Here is a 23800-nt window from a genome sequence, read left to right on the forward strand (position 1 = left end):
CATAGCTTTTGGTGTTTTAGTCATGAAGTCTTTGCCCATGCCTATGTCCTGAATTGTTTTGCCTAGGTTTTCCTCTAGGGTATTTATGGTTTTAGGTCTTATGTTTAAGTCTTTAGTCCATCTTGAGTTAATTTTTTATAAGGTATAAGGAAGGGGTCTAGTTTCAGTTTTCTGCATATGGCTAGTCAGTTTTCCCAACACCATTTATCAAATAGGGAATCCTTTCCCCACTGCTTGTTTTTGTCAGGTTTGTCAAAGATCAGAAGGTTGTAGATGTGTGGCATTATTTCTTAGGCCTCTATTCTGTTCCATTGGTCTATATATCTGTTTTGGTACCAGTACCACACTGTTTTGGTTACTGTAGTATAGTTTGGTATACTTGTAGTATAGTTTGAAGTCAGGTAGCATGATACCTTCAGTTTTGTTCTTTTTGCTTAGGATTGTCTTGGCTATATGGGCTTTTTTTTTTGGTTCCGTATGAAATTTAAAGTAGTTTTTTCTAATTCTGTGAAGAAAGTCAATGGTACCTTGATGGGGATAGCATTGAATCTACACATTACTTTGGGCAATATGGCCATTTTTATGATATTGATTCTTCCTATTCTTGAGCATGGTATATTTTTACATTTGTTTGTGTCCTTCTTTATTTCCTTGAGCAGTGCTTTGTAGTTCTACTTGAAATGATCCTTTATGTTCCTTGTAAGTTGTATTCCTAGGTATTTTCTTATCTTTGTAACAGTTGTGAATGAGAGTTCACTCATGATTTGGCTTTCTGTTTGTCTATTATTGGTGTATAGGAATGCTTGTGGTTTTTGTATATTGATTTTGTATCCTGAGACTTTGCTGAAGTTGCTTATTAGTTTAAGGAGATTTTGGGCTGAGATGATGGGGTTTTCTAAATATACAATCATGTCATCTGCAAACAGAGACAATTTGACTTCCTCTGTTCCTATTTGAATATGCTTTATTTCTTTCTCTTGCTTGAATGCCCTGGCCAGAAACTTCCAATACTATGTTAAATAGGAGTGGTGAGAGAGGTTGTCTTGTGCCAGTTTTCAAAGGGAATGCTTCCAGCTTTTGCCCATTCAGTATGATATTGGCTGTGTGTTTGTTGTTAATATCTCTTATTATTTTGAGATACTTTCCATTAATACCTAGATTATTGAGAGTTTTTTTTAGCATAAAGGGGTGTTGAATTTTACTGAAGACCTTTTCTGCATCAATTGAGACAGTCATGTGGTTTTTGTCATTGGTTCTGCTTATGTGATGGATTACATTTATTTATTTGTGTATGTTGAACCAGCCTTGAATTCCAACTTAATTGTGGTGAATAAGCTTTTTGATGTGCTGCTGGATTTGGTTTGCCAGTATTTTAGTAAGGATTTTTGCATTGATGTTCATCAGGGGTACTGGCCTAAAATCTCATTTTGTTGTTCTGTCTCTCCCTGTTTTTGGTATTAGGATGATCCAGCATCTGTTTTGTGATTACTGTGTTGTATTTTTATAACGTACTTAATACATTTATTTAATAAATCCAGTAAATGTATTTAATTTAAAAATGTGACCCCAGTGCAAGTGAGCAGGAGTCTATCTCCTTAATGCAGCATTCCTGGAATGCTGGCCCCAAGGAAAGATGCAAGTGGAGATCCACAGCCCCATCCTGGACTGCAATGGACATTTCAAGTCTAAAAGACGGGGCTAAGAATTAGATCAGTAGCTCCAGGTTCAAGCTGCCTCAAAGAAGCTAGGAAAGCTTGGGAGATTTGAGTCATTTTTGAGGAAGGCATCCCTGAACAGCTTCTGCTACCAGCTTTCAAGTGTTTTCAAGTTCCTTGGAGTCCTTCAGTCTCCCTGGATCTTTGGGATTTAGCCCCATTATAGTGTGTTGAGGTGTCAGAGATGAAGAAGGTATACTCGTTTCCTGGTCAGAGTTATTTACCTGCCTTTCCCCCAGCATCACTGAGGCTTCCCAGGCACAGAGGATCCTTAAGGAGATCCTCTGGCTTTTGACAAAGGCTGTCTGCCTGGTCAAACTTTGGTTAGGATCCTTTGAGCCCTCTTCTCAACTAGGCCTCATCCTTGGCCTACGAGAATTGCAGACTCCCAGCACAAATGATTTCATCCACTCTCCACACGAAGAAACTTGAACAAACGCTAGCATAGTTCCTCAAAGCTCAAGGCTATCTCTCTGGGATAATCCCAGCATCCTTGAAGTTTTTACCTGAGAAAGCTCAGGGCTGCCAAAATAATTTACTGTTTATTCTGGCCAGTGTCTGACTATAGGCACCTGACACCCCTTTTTATAGAGCATTTACTTTAGGACACTGACAATTATAAATCCTTTGTGTCTTCTTTTGAGATGTAGCTTCTACACTCCAGAAATGGATTTCTCAAGGGCCTGGTAACAATCCCTTTGAAATGTAGTCATCAAGAAGGATGGGGCTCTTATCCGTCAGTCTGTTTGGGAGGATAGGCGCCTACCTTTAATAAGTACCAGTTAGCAGACACAGACAGTCTGGACAAATCTTACCAACCAGCTCCTCCACCCCCACCCCATCTCCCAGTGTCTTTCAGTACTTTTCCTTTAGCATGCTCCAGCATTTAAAAAGCCTCTCTCTCACTTTTGCGTCAGGAGAATTAAGCTCGGTTTACGGTGAAGTCTCTCTCTCCTAGTGCGATAGCCTGAATAGGACTTGTCTTGCTGCCTTTAACAACTGCCTGGTTTTGTTTCTTTTTGACAGTTTGAGTACGACTCATTTGTACCCGAGATGTTAAGCTAGCATTTGCTGGGAAAGGCCACAATAAAGCAGCTCTTGGTGGTGGTAGGGTGGTTTGTGAAGTGGGCATTTTGCAGTGAATTCACACCATTCCCTCATTTCTCATAAGGTAAGGGCATATTGTCCCACTTCAGACAGGGGAGGTAAACACATGTTTCTCAGGAGAGTTCAGAGAAGAAACTCCAACAGGGTTTTCTTTTGCAGACACACATCTAGTCAGGCTGGGAATCAGCTACCTTTTAAAAATGGGGCACCAATGTCCTCATTCCTCTTTTAGGTTTTGCAAGAGCAGCGGGGCAGGTGACGAGTGCAGGATGGGGAAGGCTGAATTCCCACTGTAGAGGATCCAGCAGTGATGGTCGACCTCACACTTCAAAAAATTTGCCCCCTGCTATCTTCCTCTGGCATGATAGGGGTGGCCATTTGTGGCCTACATGTGGGCAAGTCAGATCATCGCAACTATGTTTCTCAAGCCCAGCACTGCTGACAATTTGGGTGAGATGATTATTTTTATGAGGGGCTTCCTTTGCATCGCAGAATGTTTAGCAGCATCCCTGGCTTCTATCCACTGACTGCCAATACCTTCCCTCCTCCTCTGTTGCGATAACCCAAAAAATGTCTTTTGACATTGCCCCTGGGAGGCAAAATTGCTCTGGTTGAGAACAACTGGACTACAGGAAATGTTTGGTTCTTTCCCTGATTTTGGTTTATTCCCCAGATACATGTTTTAGTTGGGCAGATTTGGGGGTTTCTTGAAAGCTTTTTTTGTGAGCTGCTATGAGTTTGATATTGGTTAAGAGCAGTCTTTGCTTATGATGTTCTTTTACTGGTATCAGATTTACGCAGCTACCTGTATTTTCCTTCAAACTTGACCCACATGCCCACACTCAGATATATATGTCTCATGCCTTCCCACAGCTATATGCAGGTCATGGGAGCAGACAGCTTTCTTCCACACAAGAGCACTGCAGGTGCCCTTTGTTCCCCGGCCTCTCCATTTCTGGTGTCACACTGTCAATGCTTCAGATTTATCTCCCCATCTCTACTTCCTCCCTACCCAAACACCATTATTCTTTTCTCTTGATAGATGTTTGGTCTTTCCAGAATGACAGTCCTAGATGCAGGTCCCTTGACTGGGAGCCTGGCTTCCCTCCCTCATTGGGTATCTCCCTCCTTCCCCATCCAACTCTCAGAGTGATGAGGTGCTGTTTAAAAAGGCTGTTTATTTTTCCATCTCCCTTTGCAGCTTTCCACCCCAGGGAGTCTGAAATAAGACATGCTGCTTTGCTCAATAGCAATAGGACGTGGGCTGGTCTCTGTGAGAGCATTCCAATTATGACTTCTGCCTTGACAAGTACTTGCTTCAAGGAAATGGGATATAAGGAATGTGGCTCTGGGAGACTCACCCATGTAGAAGTACAGGTGCTGCTTTTCATAGTTGATGTATTTGATTTTCTTCTTGCCGTACTGAATGGAGAGAGAATAAAACAAAAATAAGAGACCATACTTCTGGTCATCACACTCAAGGATGCATGTGTATGTGTGTGTGTGTATGTGTGTGTGTGCACATGCTTGTGTGTGTGTGTGTCTAAAATCATTATGGAAAGAGCCATCTGATCAGTGTTCATTAGCTTTCAAGTCTGAGGCACTAGAAGAACCAGAACCAGGATGGGAGGAAGAAATATTGTGGCGTCGTCTTGCTTTCATTATATGTGGGTAATTCTATCACAAATGGAATATTCCATTGGACTGTGGGAATCGTATCATTTTTTTTGTTCCTGTGGGAATCATTTTGAATTTTTTTTCTCTTTATGTGAGGTGGAATGCTCACTGAAATGGGACATTTCTGAGTTTTTCTTGTGCTTCTTCAACTATGGCATTTAGGATTCTGCTCCATATTCATTCATTCATCCAACAGATGTGTGATTGATTCATCACAGTCAAGAATTTTCTTTTAAATTCATTCATCCAAAAGATACTAAATGGTAATATGATAAAATATATAGTCATGGCCCCTCCTATCTGTCTCATCTTTCTTCTTTTATGTTCTCATCATGGAAGTCACACTATCATTTATTATTTTAGCCCATGATGATAGTACATATAATATTTATTATACATTATATAATTACTATATAATAATATAATTATAATATTACATTCACTACTGAGAATTTGATTCATTTTCTAGGAGTCTCCTTAGTTAATCTGGCATATATTCAGGGCACAAAGGCAGCAAACGCTTTGAAAGGAGGATAGAAGTAATGGTTCTATCTCTAGTATCTAGCAGACACTCAATAAATGTTTATTAAAGGAATTAATGAATAAATGATAATTCACACTCACTCTGTATTTTTGCCTATGTTCATTCAGTTAAAACTCTGGGCAGTGTTTGACTCTTACTTTCTCCTTTCCTTTGATATCTTTCCTCCTATGTATAGATTTCTTGTATTTGGATTGTATAGTTGGTCCTTCCTTCTCTTATTGTCCAAAATTATAAGAAATATCATAGTGATAAGGTAGTAATAGCTATTTGCAGTTATTCCTAAACCTTTAAACATTTTAGTAGCAGGAAACATGGTAAACGGACTAGTTGGAAGTGTGTGGGAGTGAACAAACCGTAATGGACAGATTGTGAGTATCACCTCAAAGTAGGATTCTGTCTTCCAGGATATAAGCACAGGACATAGAAGTATTAATAAATGCTTGCTGAAGAAACTTAACATTTGAATAAAGTGTTAGAAAGGCAGACAGTAAAGAAGGAAGAAAGGAAAAGCCCAGGGCTGATTAGAAATGCTTTTGATGTGAAAGTACTGAATTTTAGAGTTTAAATAAATAATTTTAAATAACGTCTTGTGCAGTAGCTTTGAAATTATATTACATAGAACTCTAAGGTTTTAGGGATATCCCAGGAGCAGCTTGAGAACTTGGAGAGTAACCTCTATTGTTTGTGAAGAGGTAGCCTGTGTACTGAAAATAGCTCTACAGAAGGCATGTCTGAACTCAAGCTGCTTCACGAACTTCCCTGAGACAAACTCCCTTGCTCTGTAGGAGGAAGGGGAGATATGAGGGGACAATTGGAGAAATGAATACTTTACAATTCTAATGATGATCATAGAAATCCACAAACATCAGGGAAGTCCAATGTGTTTGCGCAATCATTGTCAAAAGCAACTGATTTGTGATCACATCACCAAGAATTTTTTCAAAGCAAGAGACCTTGTTTTCTCTTTCAGCTAGGGAAAAGTGTGAGTCTCCCAAATATGAAAAAAACTACTTTCAAAAAGTTGCACAATTTTTGGTTAATGGACCAGACAGGCAACAACTGAGGAGGCTACACCGTTTTATTTTTATAAAACTCCTAGTTTTTCTAGGAGATAGCAACCTCTTCCCAAGTATCTGACTCTCAGGTACTTCACTTGAAGGGAGGCACTTTTCTTTGGTTATCCTTATACCTCCTTTGCTTAAGAAAGACTCCCTCCTCACTTTGAGAGGCTGAGGCGGGCGGATCACAAGGTCAGGAGATCAAGACCATCCTGGCTAACACGGTGAAATCTCACCTCTACTAAAAAAAGAATATAAAAAATTAGCTGGGAGTGGTGGCGGGCACCTGTAGTCCCAGTTACTCGGGAGGCTGAGGTAGGAGAATGGCATGAACTCAGGAGGTGGAGCTTGCAGTGAGCCGAGATTGTGCCACTGTACTCCAGCCTGGGTGACAGAGCGAAACTCTGTCTCAAAAAAAAAAAAAAAAAAAAAAAAAAAAAAGAAAGACTCCCTCCTAAAAATCTTGGTAATTGATGTTGTCCTTTACATGATGGTTTCAAGTTGAAGTTTTCACAAGTAATCATTAACTGAGAAATTCTGAAGATGACTTCCCCCCACTTTTTCTGTTGTTTAAGAAGCTCAAATTAAAGGTGAGACCTCTAGCTCTCTTCCATGGCATTTGGGCTGTAGTTCATGTATAAATGCACCAAAATGGACATGAAGGAAATATAACAGTGTAAAGTTTTCTAACTGGGCTAGAATTAGTTGAGATAACTAGGTACGTGAATGTACGTGACCTAGTGCTTATTGAATATATTGACCTATATTCGCTCAGTGAATGTTTCTCCACGTCCTGTTTAAACCTCAGACGGTCATTGCAACCTCAGTCATCTGGTTCCATGATCTAACACTGGCTTGTATTGCCTCAGAGAAAATGACAGGCACTGGGCAGGGACCCATCTGTCACTGAGATTGCTCAAACAGAGTAATGTGGATTCCCATATTTCCTGCTGTGGGAGGTTGGACTGGATGATCTTTAAGGTCATAGACTTAAAGGTTACGACTCTAAATGCCCTCGTATTCTTACAGCCCCAGATTCAGTTATTTCAAATCTATATTTTGAGCCTAAAAGAAGGAGAAATGTTCTCAGATTGTGTGTGAAGCCAGAATTTCTGGCTTGATTTTTCCAAGGCAAGGCTGTAAGCCTTTCCAGGAACCACTTCCAGGAACATTTCCCCAGTGCTCAAGATTTCTAAGTGTACCTTGACAGGCTGTGAATCTCCGAGCAGAAAAAGTGGGCCCATGTCAATATCCGGGTCTTTGGGGTAGATGTTTGGCTTTACGTGATGTTGAAAGTGCCGGTAATTCCACCAGTTTGCTGACAGGCCCTGAGGAGAAGAGAGGGCTCGTTACTTGAAATAATTCTTTCCTGAAATACCCTTCACTCTCAGAGTTTTCTGCATGCATCCCCAAAGTCAAAATAAGACATCTGAGTTTCTCTAGCTTGCCTCCACTGCTGAGCCACAGCATGACTCATCGGACAGAGGCACTCATAGCTTACAAAGAAATAAATCTCTGATCCAGAAACTCAACTTTAGGCTAAAAGTCTTGGTAATGAAAATCATAAAAGCTGGTTGAAAAGAAATGTTTTCCCATCCTTCTCTTATTTGATCTTCATTTAAAAAAAAAAAAAGCTGAAGGTAGGTGGGGCAGAGAGAATTGTTTCTATTTTATATATAAAGAAGACTTAGCTCCGAGACTTTAATTAGTTCTGGGGAAAAAGAAGCGGCCCCAGGTATCTTACTTCAATGAGTGTTTCAAAGAATCAAGGATCTGAAGTGATCTCCTTGGGGGGCTTGGCTCAGATCCTTGCATGTCTCGGTTTCAATGCTCTCATACAAAAATAAATGAGAATAAAAAGACTTTAGCTGATGCCAAGCTTGAGTCACCTCTGATTAGGTTGTTTGTGATTTTTTTTTTTTTTTTTTTTTTACCATAGAAAGTCTGAAATTTTAATAGAGCAAATAATTTGGAGGCACATCAACCTGGTTACATATACTGGATGTATAAATACTGCTGCATGTTTTGGGCAAGTCACCCAACCTCTTTGAGGCTCAGTTCTATCTCCGGTAAATAACATAAGCACATTTACTTCCGTGGGTGGTCTGGGGAGTTATGAGATGACGTATGTAAAATGTTGGCATGCTGGGATATTCAGTTTTTCCTCCTTTATGTTAATCATTTACAGAAGAATGAGCAGCAGTAGTAGTTTTTTATTGCATATTTGACATAGCTTAGCAAGCAGTCTATGCATGTTCTAGTCCGCTCTGTCCAATGCAGTAGCCATTAGCACATGTGGCTATTGAGCAACTGAGCACTTGAAAAGCGACCGAATAAAGACAAGCCGTAAGCATAAAACACCTACTGGATTTTGAAGATTCAGTATGAAAAAAGGAATGTAAAATAGTTCATCAATAATTTTTACATTGATTACATGTTGAAATAATACTATTTTGAATATATGTGGAGTAATAAAGTTACCTTTTAAATATGACTATTAGAAAATTGAAATGCAAGTGTCATTTTAACGTGGTGCATTGTATTTCTGTAGGAGCATGCTGGTCTGGACACCAAACATCTGTAGTAGAAGGGGATGGCTCTTTATTTGAATATCTGTGAGCATTAGCATTGTGTTTCCATAGTCTTCTTTGCAGTTGTTTCTTAGCAACCCCCATCTCATTCCCAATTAACATTCCCTAACCTTCTTGCAACCCTCCAGCCTGAGTCTATATCCTGAATCATATGCCTGAATGGGGACTTTCCAAATATATATATATATGTGTGTGTGTGTGTGTGTGTGTGTGTGTGTATACGTGTGTGTGTGTATATATATGTGTGTGTGTGTACATATATATATATATGGATCTCTCTCTCTCCTCCCCACCCAGAAGGGGGGGGGACAGAAATTGTTAAGTATAGTTTGTGACACGTTGAGCTTGAGTATCATGAAATATCATATATACATGATATATATGTGATATATATATATATTTTATATATATATATGGATAGTTCATGATGCTTAAGCCTCAACATGTCACAAACTATACTTAACAATTTCTGTCCCCCCTTCTAGGGCCCCATCAGTGCTCTGTGTTTTTTCCATCAAATTGCATACGATGGGTACAAAGTTACAGCTAGACAGGAAAAATGAGTTTGGCATTCTATTACACATTAGGGCAAGGGTCCTCAACCCCCGGGCCACGGACCGGTACCAGTCTGTGGCCTGTTAGAAACTGGGCTGCATAGCAGAAGGTGAGTGGCAGGCAAGCAAGGGAAGCTTCATCTGTATTTACAGCTGCTCCCCGTCATTCTCATTACAGCCTGAGCTCTGCCTCCTGTGAGATCAGCTGCAGCATTAGATTCTCACAGGAGCACGAAGCCTGTTGTAAACTGCACATGTGAGGGATCTAGGTTACATGCTCCTTATGAGAATCTAATGCCTGATGATCTGTCACTGTCTCCCATCACCCCAGATGGGACCCAGTAGTTGCAGGAAAACAAGCTCAGGGCTCCCGCTGATTCTACATTATGGTAAATTGTATAATTATTTCATTATTACAATCTAATAATAATAGAAATAAAGTGCACAATAAATGTAATGTGTTTGAATCATCCTGAAACCACCCCCCACCCACTGGTCCATGGGAAAATTGTCTTCCATGAAACTGGTCCCTGGTGCCAGAAAGATTGAGGACCACTGCAGTAGGGTGACTGTAGCTAACAATCAGGTATTATCAGGTATTATATATTTCAAGATAGCTAGAAGAGAGGATATTGAATGTTACAACAAAGAAATGATAAATGTTTAAAGTGATGAATATGCTAACAACCTTGACTTGATCATTATACAACGTACATATGCATTGAAACATCACACTGTACCTCATAAATACATACAATTACTATGTGTCGATTATAAATAAAAATAAAATAAAATGATAAAAGAGTTTTTAAATTGCATATGAGCCACTTACTCTTATAATTGTGTATTTATTCACACATTCATTATTTATTTTGAATTATGTCCTAGGTGTCAGATAGTTACTGAGCTAGGCATTTGGAACATAAAGATAAACATGATAAAATGAGGTTTCCACACTTAGGAAACATATAATCCAATGGAAGTAGTAGATAACTGAACAAGGACAATGTGATGAGATATTCTCCTTTTCAACTAAGTCTCCTGAGAACCCACATTTGGTCTCTTCCGCCAGCTGACTATATTTAATCCCTACTTGGCTATCTATTTAGGTGTGTGACCTTGGGCAATTTCCTCATCTATAAAATGGATGAGGCTTCTAAGAGGATTGCAGAAAAAAACATGCTTGACGCTTTCCTTACCAAAATAAAATTTTTTTTTTTTTTTGAGATGGAGTCTCACTCTGTCGCCCAGGCTGGAGTGCAGTGACCGGATCTCAGCTCACTGCAAGCTCCGCCTCCCGGGTTTACGCCATTTTCCTGCCTCAGCCTCCCGAGTAACTGGGACTACAGGCGGCCCGCCACCTCGCCTGGCTAGTTTTTTGTATTTTTTAGTAGAGACGGGGTTTCACTGTGTTCGCCAGGATGGTCTCGATCTCCTGACCTCGTGATCCGCCCGTCTCGGCCTCCCAAAGTGCTGGGATTACAGGCCACCGCGCCCGGCCCCAAAATAAAATGTTTTAGGATGTCATCATGGAATCAGTATAGGCTAGATTTTCTAGGAAGATCTTAATTTCAAATGTTCTGTCCCACTATCCCTGTAATGAGACTTGATTCTTAGTTTATTTATATGTGCATACTGATGAATATGAAAAATATGCTACAAGGAGTCCATTTTGATTTTAGTATTTCACAGTAGTCCAAAATGTATGCAAACATTTCACGGTTTATTTTGGGAAGTGCTCTTTTATTGTGCAAACACTGGAAAGACCAGAGCATATATATTTTTTCTCAGTTGGTGAATAAAAATTCTAAAGAATCTCCATATTGGTGCCTTTTGCAGGAGGTGGTGGGGGGAGGCAATTGACATGAGGTTAAGTTTTAAACTTTAAAATTGTATGCATGTCTAAGGCGGGGATGTTGCTGTTTACATTATAATTTTCTTTGTTACATCCTCCCTGCCCACCTTTCCTCTCCACAGGTAGTTTTCTCTCCTGCACATAGTTGAAGCCAATGTTCATTTTGCTCATGAGTCACTGTTTTTGCCTGCAAAAAAGGCAGAGTACACTTGATTTGCTTTTAGAGCCATTTCCAATTTTCTTACTCAGTTCACAAGTCATCGAGGTTATATTCATTTCGACTAGTGCAAAATTGTGTCTGGAGACACAGCTTAGGTAGAAATAGCTGTGTACAAATCTGGATCAATGGGAAACCAGTGATTTATTTTTTAAAGTGCCAGCGTGGGTGGGGCTGATCTGAAGTATTTCACATACTGGCACTGAATCCACTGCCAGCTACCTCCAGGGCAGATGAGTCTTACCTTTCCTCTGACTCCTCAGAACAGAGGAGGAAAAATGGGCTGGCCTATTACCTGAAACTCACAATAGCGTAAGAAACCACCTCTGCTTTTATTCTGTGGTAAGTATCTCTGAGTGAATTCAGAAACAGCCTCATCTATCTTACGATGGTGAAGAGAGGGTGGAATAGAATGCCCTTAGGAATTTTCTGGTCAAATGTGACCTGTCACATGAAATAACAACCTATTAGTCATTCTATTTTGGGGGACACGTCTCAAAATCCAACTCTGTGTTATCCGATTGACTTAAGGCTCAAACTGATCAGTGGGAGAGAGGGTAGGTAAAAGTAGGTGATTCCAGGTACCTTGCAACTCAGTGATGATGTGATTTATCTCCATCTTCTTAATACTTCAATGATTAAACATTTTTCTTATTGATGCTGAGTCTTCATTTTGATTATAGAAAGACTGTTCCTAGGTTAGTAACAACTAACCATTATTAAGCATTTCCTGTATGCCAGACACTTGGTTGAGCATGCCACATGAGCATTGAGTATAATCCTAACAACATCCTAATCAGGTTGAAGCCATCATCTATCCTCATTTTTCAGCTGAAGAAACTGAGGTTCAAAATCATTAAGTAATTTGTTCAAAGTGACCCAGCTCATGAGTGCATGAATTCCCACAGAAGGCGGGTTCGTTTTTGCAGGTTCGAATCACCTGGGGAACTTTCAAAAAACACTGATGTGTAGACTCTACGGGAGATGAATTTAGAATATCTAGAGATGGTGCTTAGGCATCAGGGCTTTAAAAAATAAGTTCTTGAGGTGGCTCCAAATGATAGCCAGCATTGAGCAGCTCTGCTCCACTGCCTGCAATATTTAGTGCTGTGCGATGAATTCTCCAGTGACCAGTTTATGGCCATTGGCTTAAATACTTAACCCCTCTGAACATGAATTTCAACTGAAAACTAGGAGTACTATGTCCTCACGTCATTAGAATTACTTGAGAAAGTAGCCTAACGGGACTAGTTCTGAACCCGGCACTTGTCAGGCTCACACAATGTGAGTCCCCATCTGTGTTTCCTTATCATTTGCTGTGAGTAGTTACTGCTCACTACTCTCTGTGGGCCTGACTCCAGCATTGTCTTCACTCTTTCATTAGTTGGCTACTTCCAAGCCACTATGGGCTGGGGAAGCAGATAACCAGAATGAGATATATGTATAAAATCACTGTGTTAGGGAAGAACTAATAGGCTCTGAGTCAGTGCCCGTGGGTTTTTCCTAAGGGGTTCTGGTTTGAACACAAGGATTTGGTTTAGTGGAAGGCTCAGAGGCATTTGCTTCCCTTCTAGGCCAGAGTACATAGTCACCAAAATCTAGAAAGTTCTAGAAAAGCAGAGATCTAGTTTAACTCCTAGTACTACTGATGGGAACACTGAGGGCCAGAGATAGAATGTGATTTACTAAAGATCACACAATGAGTACAGTCAGAGCCAGGGCTGGAAGCCATGCTTGGAAGTCCTGCACTGTTAACTGGTTCATTCATTCATTCATTCATTCACTCACTCACTCATTCTTTCTTTTTTTCATTCCTTCATTCAACAAATGCTTATTGAGGCGCTCCATGCGCCAGGCACTCTCCTAGGTGCTGCCTTGCAGTGGTGCATAGGACAGTGTACCTGCTTCCTGGAGCCCAAGTAAGCGGGGATAAGACCAGCTGTCATATCACTACCTGCTTTTTCCAGCAGTCTGGATTTTGCAATCCTCCACTCTTGAACAGAGCCACCTGGCTTTTCCTGACTAGTCTTTCTGTTCACTAGTATCTGTTTTGCATCTTTTCCTTTATTTCTTCATAGCTGCCCCCTCCTTGCCCCCACCCCTAGGACTAATCAGGCTTGCTGGTCTCCCCTAGCTTCCCAACAATAAACCTTCAAATCCCTTCTAAGAATATTCCCACTTATGATTCCACAATGCACATCGTCATTTTTCGAGGCACACACTTTCTTCTATGAGGTGACTCCTTAGGGCAGGGGGATGCCAGGGATTCAGCCAAAGAGTCTACCAGGGCAATACAAAATATAAGAGTTTCTTAAATAGAACTAAATGAATCCTCACAAAAAATTTAAAATTCTCATTTCAACACATATTTTATGATGTTGTATTATATATGAGTATATATTATCTACCTTGTCAGTACACTTACATTTATTTGTGGGGTATCACAAACATTTTTTACTGATATCCATGCACAAACATGGGAACTACTCCTTAGGGACTCATGTTCAGGAATCCCCCTCATGCTCCCTGATGTCCCATACCTTGAGATGGCACATCACAAATTTATGCATCACGTGATTCCACTTGGACTTCTTAAATATGGAAAGGTGCCCCACGTCATGCTGCAAAAATGAGCTCTGGGCCTAGGAGAGATGAAGTTACTGTTAGAGAAATTGGGACCCTGACAAGAAATCAATCAATGAGTCCCATATTAGATTCACAACCTTATTTGAGAACAGTGGGTGGTCTTGTTTGACCTCCAGCCAAAATTAGTTTCTATCTCCCATACATATCCTGCCTGATCTTTCCAACTTTTATGCCTTTGTTGTCTCAGCCTGCAATGCTCTCCTTGTCACTTTCAAAGGTTTCCAGGATGGAGTGCAAAGACCATGGTCTTTGGTGTCAGACAGATTTGAATTCTAAACTGTTCTTCACCATTAACGAGCTTCACGACTCTGGGCAAGTTACTCGGTAGCTCTCACCTTCAGTTCTTCATCTGATAAAAGGGGCCACTAATACCTGACTCACGGGGTTGTTGTACTACTTACGTATATGTAAAGTGTCCAGCTTATGCTATGCACTAAACAAATATTTGTTTCCTTTCTTGTTTCCAAAAGTCACTTTTCAAGAAATAAAACAAGATGATTTAAGAAAAAGAATTAACATCCAGAATTCTGGAACCTGGAAACACATTGCAGTTAATTCTCTACAAAACCCTTTCCAATGATTCTAATGAGAATTAAATGATGCTCTTTTCTGCTCCAACAGTACATGCTTGTTCCTTTCCTTGGGATTAATAACATTGAATTGTGCCAGGCAGTGTGTTTAGCTGTTTGTGAAGGACTATTTCCTCCACTAGATGAGTTCTCTCAGGAGCAGGGAGCATGTTGACTTTTCCTTTGTATTGACAACATGGTATCATGCTCATAGAAGGCTATGTTCAGAGATTCATACTTTATTCAACAAAGATTTATCAAATGCCCTGCTAAGTGTCAGTTGCTATTTGTCATTTATGAAGGAACTCACACGTTCTTATTCTCTATAGGATATAACCTCTGCCCTTGAAGAATTCGTGGTCTGATGCATTGATAAATGTTGATTGGTTAAAGAATGAAAGATAAATATGCGTGTTGCATGGCAAAGGACAGAACTTAAATCACTGAGATGGTGGGGATAAAACAGGGCAAAAAGCAGCAATTGTCATTAATTAAACATTTACCATAGGCCAGACACTGTGCTTTATATTTTACACATTTGCCTGATCAGTCCTTCTTAGAATAATTCCACATTCATTATTATCCTCACTTTAGAGCGGAGAGAACCAAAGCCCAGTGAAGCTTGGTCACTTGCTGGTAAGTGCCTGACATTGATGAGTACCTTGCCAAGAAGTGTCAGGCAGCAGCTGGCACCAATCTAAAGAGAGAAGAAATTCTGAGCCTTTTTATGACGACGCTGCCTGGGCTTAGTATACCTGCTTACCTGAGAAATTGTGAGAAGAAAGGAAATGAATATAGTAACAGGCCAGCCACTGCCAAAATGATACAGTATTAGCCACGCCAGCATTTCCAACATTAAGATCTGGGTGAAGTGAAGAAAGAAGAACCCCAGGTTGGCGTGGAACATGTTCATAGACTCTATGATCCTCCGCAATTCTTGGAAATCTTTCACCAACTGTGACTATGAAACAAATATTTAAAGAGTAAATTAGCTCCTTCAGGGGAAAGGGAATACAGATGAACATAATTAATAATTTATTTTATTAATTTTGTATACATCTCTTTTATTAATAGAATTTTATTAATACATTTAATTGTCCAGAATTAAAACCCCAAAACAATGAACCAGCAAATAAAACCTTCAAAAAAATTTATGAAAAATTTTTGTTGTTTTCTGCAGAAGTGAAAGATGAATAATGACTTGTAAACTGTCCTAAACCTGTTATGGAATTCAAAATTAGATTTTTTCAGGGGAGGGGGAAGGAGAGGAGAGTGCGGTAAAGAGATACGTACGCCTAACAGTCGCCTTTTAAACCATCAGGATTATTTCAGGTGTTGAGTGAGCTCTGGTTCTGTTTGGGGGAACTTGGTCATCTATATGGATCTGTGTTACCGTAGTTACTGGTATAGTTTAGAAAGTACTTTCCAGGCCATCAGTTGCTTAATGTGTAGAAAGGGTTATTTCATGGAAGATGGAGATCGTAGAACAATATAGTTCACTTAGATTAGCTCTCAGGATGAATTTTCTGAGAGCTGCTTAGTGGATCCCCCAAAACAAGGCAGGGCTTATTAGTGTGTGTGTACTCAGTTGGAGAGGCCTCGTTTAAGGGCCCTGTGTGTATGTGCATGTGTGAGTGTGCATGCACAACATCACCATTGGTTTACAAACTTGCACAACATATTGGGAGGCACACAAGGTTGGAAAGAAATATCTCTTGGCTTATTGACTATCATGGACTCGAAACTAGGACAGCTGGGAAAGTGACCAGGTTATGAGAAAGGTAACAGGGTTGTACAGATGTAAGAAAGGAGAAACGTTAGAAACAAAATAGAAAGAGCTATGAAAAGAATTCTAGAAGCCAAAAGTTTCAAAATTCACAGACACAACTTTTAAAGGACCCATTGCCTGGCAAAAGTTCTGGATAGGCTCATCTCCCGAGCCCCATCAATCTTACAATTCTTGTGGCCACAGATTATTTTAATAATTAATATTAACTTGTTATCTCTAGGGTGCCTCCAGCCTGGTCATCTTTTGCAAAACATTTATTGCAGAGTTGAGGGAGATCAGTAAAACCCAGAAGAGTGACTGACTTGAAGTTATCACAAGTCAGTGACAGGTGGTGAACTTAAACCTACACCTGACACCGAATTTTATGCTCAAATACTAATTTTCTATATACAGCAACTCAAATATCCCCACAAATGTATTAAAGAAAACTTATGGTAGACCTTTATCTCTGGAGACCAACACTCTTTTAGATAATGATTATCTGATAGGTCTCAGTCCTTAGTGGGATTTTATTTTTCTTAACAGAAAAAATTTAGGAAAAACAATAAAGATTTGCATCACCTTCAATTTTTAACCTAGAGCTACCTGACCCAAATGATGGGGACATATCTGAAAGTTTTAAAATTACTAGTACCATAATCAGTTCATGATTATGATAATAAGTAAAATTTACTGAGCATTTACTGTGTTCCAGGCGCTCTTCTAAGCACTTTCAATGATGACTTTAATTCTTTCAATTGTTTTCCCAATAACTCTCATAAGGTTGGTGCCATTGTTTTTGGTATCTTATGGGGGAGAAACTGAGCCAAAAGAGGTTTGGGAACTTGCCTAGACTCACACAATTTGAGAATGGCAGGGTTGGGGCGTGAGTGCAGGCTGTCCATCCTACCAACCCACTCTTTAGAACAGAGCTGTGCTGTGGGATGAACATGGGCCTAAAGAGTGAGCTTAAGTATTAGTCTCAGATTTGCCCGTAACCAGTTCTGTGTCCTCAGATTAGTCCTGCTCCCTTTGTGAGTCTGTTTCTTCATTTTTCAAAGAGGGAAAAAATCCTTGCTCCCGCTGCTTCACAGTGGTTTATGGATCCACACATTGTACAAATTATTTCAAAGGGCTTAAGAGTCAGGCAAATGTAAGCTATTACAAAAAATAAATTTCAAAAAATGGAATTAATCAATATTAAGTAAAATTCCTCTCAGCGTTATGTAAAACCATCCCAACGAGTTTTTAGTCCTATGGAGACTCTGTTCTTTAGAAGACAGTATTCGTGTAGTCAAAATATTAAAGGAAGAATGGCATTTATCCTTGGGAATACCTAAGGGATTGGAGCCAGAGAGAAGTGATTTGGAGTCTCAGCTCTTTGATACACCAGCTGTCAGACTTTTAGAAAGTTATTTATTTTCCCTGAATGATAATCTCCCCAAATTTACAAAGGCTGTGGTTAGGATACAGCGACATCTTTCAATCAGTAGCTGTTTTTGGAGTTTCTACTACATGTTGATCCTGTGAAAGGAGGTCTTCAGGACACAGGGATAAGAAAAGTGGACATAGTTTCAGCTCTCATGCAACTTAGTTGGGCTGGGAACATAGACATAGACATAAAGCATAATTACAAGCAGTCAATGAAAAGGAAATTATATCCATAAGTTCCCTGGCATGAAGTAGGTGCTTAGAGACATGAAATTACTGTTTGATGAAGGGCCAACAACTTCCTTCTTTTGCTTCACAAAGGTTTAAGAGTTCTGATGATCTAAAGAAAAAGGCATTGTTTGGAAATACGTGGACTCCACCCATTGACTCTACTGTGGTCCCAGGCTTCACAGAAAACTGTTAACTGGCTTTAAAATATGCCTTGTCTCCATCCTTCTACACCCCTGGATCCTGACATCTCACTCACATTTTTGTGTCTTTCCTGGCTATGCTCTCCTGGGGCAAGTTCTCCAATGAGCAGTGGCTTCAGGTACAACTGCACAATGTCAGGCTCTGGATGCATGGCCCTGAAGACATCCTGTAAATCAGAGATACCTGTTAGAGGCTTCGAAGAGACATGCTTATCCACAGATTAGTTCCTTTACTTATCTTGTCCTGTGCTCAATCTGGGAATCAGCACAGATCTCATTGCAGAGGATTTGCTTGTAACTCCAAGTTGATGTTTCAAGTTGATTGATCAAAATTATCCCTGAAAACCACCTCTGCGAAAGCTTCCTGCTGGAGACCCACCTACTATGTGTACTGCTTCTCTAGGTATGACCCACACAGTCAGGGGATCCTGGAGCATTAATGAGATCATGATTTTATTTATCACCAGAAGAAATAATGGAGTTTATGGGTTGGGATAAATCTTTACAAAAGTCCAGCATCAGTGTAAATGTGAAATTTGCTCATACTATCTGAGACAGTGCAGCAACTAAGATTGGCTATGCAAATTATATCTTCCATTGAGGGCTCTCTCTGGGTTCTTGGCCAAAGCCCAGGGGAATAAGGCCCCTTGAATTAGTTAATTCTAGAGAAGGACAGGTTACAGTTGATGATGGCTTAAGGCAAAGGCATGAGAGATTATAAGAACGCAGCCCTAGAGCCCTGGGTGGTCTAAAATAGTACATCTTTGGCTAAGCTTGTCACTGAAGGAGTCTCCTCACTCTCTATTAAAAAGATGCTGTGTTGGCCTGTGCAGAGACTCGGTGACAGCCAGAAGCAGAATAGAAGTGACAAACTATATTTTTCTATCTCAGGTGCATGTTAAGTAGCAATTCCATATGGCTATGAGAAGCAGTGATGATGCCTATATCCTACTTATGTTTGGAAGAAAGAGAGTCTTCTCTTCCAGGGATTTAAATTGTTTTCGGAAAGAAGAAAGATTTTCCAAGAGGGAGATGCTAGACTTGTTGCTATTATGGTTTGGAGATGGCAGCAATTAAAAATGAAGAAATATAACCAAAGTTGTAAATTGTATACATGAAGCCATACAAATTACTCTGCAGTGGTGGTGTTGCATTATACTGATTACGAAAGTGGACCCTGGAGCCAGCTTTCCTACATGCAAATTCTGGCATTGCTACTTACTAGTTAAGTAATTGTAGGCAAGTCTCTTGAATTGCCTGTGATGCTTCTATATTCTCTTCCCTAAATAGGGGCGATAATAATAGCCGGCCAATTCATAAAGTTATTATGAGGATTAAGTAAATTAATAATAATGCCAATGGCATTTACTGTGTGTTAAATACACATCAGATATATTTCTTATGTGTATACCTCCACTGATAAGAACCCACTACCTACCTTCTCTTCAATATTCAGAGGTTTCCTCCCTTTACCTCAATGCCTAATGTGGAGTGAGCTTTGAATTATATTAGAGAATATAATGAGTGCTACATTTTCAAATACTAAATCAACTTTAGATATATCCAAGAATTACATAGGAGCCTACTTATTATTGTAGTATTATAATAATGCTGTACTATAATATAATTACTTATGGAAGAAGAAGTTATTTTTATAATTAACAAGGTTAATTAGAAGGATACAATATCAACTCTTTAGACTTATTTCACCTATGGGTCTCCAGATGCAATGATGTGAAATGGGCTTTTATCTGTTAGAATCAGTCCAGGCAGTGAGGTTCCATTGCTTCTTTTGTACAGATAATGCCACCAGTGTCCGTTTTGCTCCTGTACACTCCTCCTGAGTGCCTTGGGAAATGCTGGACTAAATAATTTCAAAGGGGTTTAAATTTTTCACATTTATGATACAAAAGCTTAGGTTCCCTAACCAGGAAGAGTGATTCAGTGATTAAGAGGGTGATTAAAATATCTCACTGTGACCCATACTGAAAAATGAAGTGCTGCTTACTGTTTCAGAGCAGGTTAGAATGGAAGACATCCTGATGGATCAAGATCAAAGTGTAGAATGTCATCTATCGCAATTTCATTGTACTCTGAGCAGCTATCTAGAGTCCTGGAACCGTGTGCTGACAATAATATTCTTCTGGGTTCATTGTTTCTTCAAAGGTTTGTAGGGGACAAACCATATGGGACAAACTGTGACAAAACATACGGGAACGCCGCAGAGATTTTCAGAATAATAGATACTGGCCTGCTCTGTGGAACTCTCCTGCATCAGTGGGGCAGTACAACGAAGGAGTTTAGGTAGCCTTAGACTATTCGATTTGAAAGAATTTTCAAACAGAATCTAGATACTAAGTTGTGAAATTCCCTTCGTGAAAAGTCTGCAATAATGCAAGTCCTGTTACCAACATTCTTGGGCCAAATGTGTTCCAGCTGAAAGAAGGAGAGGGGATAAAATTAAGAGGAGAAGGGGTAGTGTCAGTGTTTATGAAGTGTGTCCTGTGTACAAGGTATTCTACGGCCCAACTCATAGGCACCATTTTGTTTCTGTGAGGTTCTATCACTTTCATTGTACAGATCAAGACACTAAGTTTCAGAGGGGAGACGTATCTTGCCCCAAATGCCACACTCAGTAGCAGAGCCAGGATTGGAATTTGGGGTTATGCAATTCTAAAGCCTTAAAGCCCTAAAGGTCCATTCCAGCCTTAACACATACAGTTTGTTTTCTTAAAGTCCTCCCAAGAAAGGAGTGATGCCAGATTGTGGATGATGCTAAAATCAGTATGTATCTGCTTGGCAGATGGTAATGGCATGTCCCCACCATAGGTTTGAGTCATGTAAAACACTTTGCGTCTGGCTCCAACCTGCCTCCCTAGACTCACCTTCTCTATACCCTTCATGCATCATCTTCTCTACTGGAGCCTCCCCATTCAGTATACATTCCACGGCTTTCTGTAGTTCTGAGGCTTTACACTTACTGCTCTCTTGGTCTTGACTACCTCCTTCGTTTTCTCTAAAAGCTCCTCTCACTCTTCAAGGCCCAGATTAAACATTGCTTCCCCCAATCACTCAGGAAAATGATTCACGATTGCTCCTGGGTTCACAGGACACTTTGTTCCTAGAACTTTTCAAATTTATACTATCCTATCCTATCCTATCCTATCCTATCCTATCCTATCCTATCCTATCCTATCCTATCCTACATTGTACTGTACTACAGTATACTGTGCTATATTGTACTGTACTATACTATACTATACTACAGTACACTGTACCATACTCTACTCTACTACTATACTGTACTTTTATACTATAATGAATCTTTGTATTCACCCCTTTTTTTAGTGGTTTGTGAGTTTTTTAAAGACGGGGACCATGTACTATTATTGGGCAATGTATACCTAAAGTTGATCACTGTGCCTGAAGCATATCATGTGATCAATACACACCTGACAAATAAGGGAAAGGGTGAATGAATGAATGGATATAGCATTTCTATAACAAGGTATTAGGATAATCAAAGTGTGGCACTCAAAGTAGACAGGTGTTAAGCACAAAGTGTGGCACTCAAAGTAGACAGGTGTTAAGCACTGCTGTCTCTTTCTATCCATGGCGTCTCTATTTTCTAACATTTTTGTGACTTCAACATCTCACATTTTCATCTGTTAGTCTTTTGACTTCCTTCTCAATCATCATCTTTGCTATTTAAATTATTCATAAATTTATACCATAGCTCATCTCATAACTGATTATTTCCAAAATAGTAACAGCATGGAGATGTGATTACTACTTTGCTTTCACAAATACCTTGGATAAACTGCTAATATTTTTGCTGTTATTTGGTGGGAGATGGAGTCGTGTGCTTTCCTGTAAAAGCAGCATGATCCCTAGTGGAAGAGAAAAGTATATAAAGTCAGAGGGTGTGAGACAAAATTCTGTTTTTAAAACTTAAATGCTGTGTACAGGCTGTGCCCTGTACAAAGGCACTTGGCCAAGATGGCAAGTGTGGCCTGACTTCCAGTGGACACTCCATTTGCTGAACCTTCTGCTTACAGGGCTGCAATCACCCAAAGAGTGTGCCTTTCCTAATTCACACTAAGGCATGGTATAGGGTAGCAGAGGTGTAGGCTGTTTCACACACAGAAATTACTTAATTTCTCCTAAATGTAGGTAATACTACCTAATCTTCTCTATGAGCTCCTTAATTCCTTCATTCATTTATTCAGTCATTCTAAAACCTATGGAGGACCCAGCCTAGAGGTTAAGAGCTTAGATTTTGGAGTCAGACATCAAGAAGTGGCCATGATTCTATATGATTATGACTTAGTTCATGGGAGGTGGGTTGAAATTTCCCAAAAGAAGTTCACTGAGGAACAAGCATAAATTTAGAAACCATCCATGGAGAATGTTGTATGTGTAGTCATAAAACCAGATAACTAGAACATAGACTTTGGTGTACTCACTGCAAAAAAAGCTCATGAGACTGTTCTATATCCAGCCACAGATGAAGGCCTCTGTTCCCGCACCTTTGGGTAATTCCTCTTCTGCTTCCTTCTCAGATTTCACCTGCCCTAAGGCAATGGCTAGAACAAGTCTCTACAAATTTCGGATGGACAGTGAGTTCTGAACAGGCCAGTTTTGTGTGGAGAAAGCATCTTTGCCCTTGTCCTGGGAGACAGCTGCTTTGGAGTGGGAATGATCACAGAAAGTCACCAGATTCCTCTTTACCCATAGGGATAAGCAGAGGGTTATTTTCCCACTGCAACTCATTCTATCGTTTGAACACTTTCGTTTCTTGAAAACCCTTCCTTATATTGATTTTTTTTTTTTTCTGTAATGCGTTCAGCTGAGCTCCAGCCGAAAGGAACTTAACTCTCCCCTCCCCTTCCTCTTCCTTTCAAACCTGTGCATTCTCCTGGGTTTCCTTGTAATAGATATCACCACTTAGTTGCCCAAGCCAGATATCTTAAGTCAGCTTAGACTCCTCCATCCTGTTAGTTTATCAAGTCACTCATCAAATACTATAAATTACGTCTTCTAAATATCCTTCCCACCCATCTCCTTTTCTCCATTCCTGTAGCCAACACCTTGCTTGGGCCTTCAACATGTTCCTTGGACTCCACCCTGGTCTTCCTTCATTTCAGGAGGCTTTTCTGGATTTCATCCTTCACTTAACTGCCAGACTCACCTTCCAGAAAGGCAGTGTCTTCTCATGGCCTATTTTCATCTCTTAGCGCTTGAACTTCTTTCTCTCTCCTCTCCTCCATCTATTTTACAACTAGAACTATCATTTCCATGAGAATCAGATAATTTTAATAATTGCAGGAAAGATGCAATTATCACTGATTATTACTTTTCTTTTACCAACAGCTTAGAAATGCCAGGGAGTTGTGTTGTGAGAATGAAGGTGGGAGGGATGCTGTGCTAGGGATACATTCTCACATATAGTAGGAAGAGAGGCAGCCCTGCAGTAAGGGTAAAATGCAAACTCCTTAGCTCAGCACACAAGATCCTTTCCCTCCCTCTTCTTTCTCTTTTCTCTTCCCCTATCTCTTCATCTTCTCTCTGTCTTCTCCTCTTCTCATAGCCAGTGAATTCCTCTGTGATAACCACTAACATTAGTTAGCATGTAGT

The 23800-nt window shown here is 40.0% G+C and overlaps 2 protein-coding genes across 2 annotated transcripts in view; one reads left to right on the plus strand and one right to left on the minus strand.

Moving 5' to 3' along the window:
• LOC126936113 (olfactory receptor 5M1) overlaps positions 1 to 23800 on the plus strand; it is a 270162-nt gene that overhangs the window by 98334 nt on the left and 148028 nt on the right. The window lies entirely within an intron of this gene.
• The window catches only part of LOC126936101 (putative fatty acid desaturase 2-like protein FADS2B), a 38710-nt gene that overhangs the window by 8515 nt on the left and 6395 nt on the right, over positions 1 to 23800 (minus strand). The window contains exons 2-6 of the mRNA XM_050758543.1: positions 18220 to 18330; positions 15297 to 15494; positions 13859 to 13960; positions 7304 to 7429; positions 4184 to 4244 (exon numbers count right to left, since the gene is read on the minus strand). Of these exons, the coding sequence (XP_050614500.1) occupies positions 4184 to 4244; positions 7304 to 7429; positions 13859 to 13960; positions 15297 to 15494; positions 18220 to 18330 (598 nt within the window). The remainder of the gene's footprint in view (positions 1 to 4183; positions 4245 to 7303; positions 7430 to 13858; positions 13961 to 15296; positions 15495 to 18219; positions 18331 to 23800) is intronic.

This window comes from Macaca thibetana, chromosome 14, assembly GCF_024542745.1.
Source record: "Macaca thibetana thibetana isolate TM-01 chromosome 14, ASM2454274v1, whole genome shotgun sequence".
In the NCBI taxonomy this organism is placed as follows: domain Eukaryota; kingdom Metazoa; phylum Chordata; class Mammalia; order Primates; family Cercopithecidae; genus Macaca; species Macaca thibetana.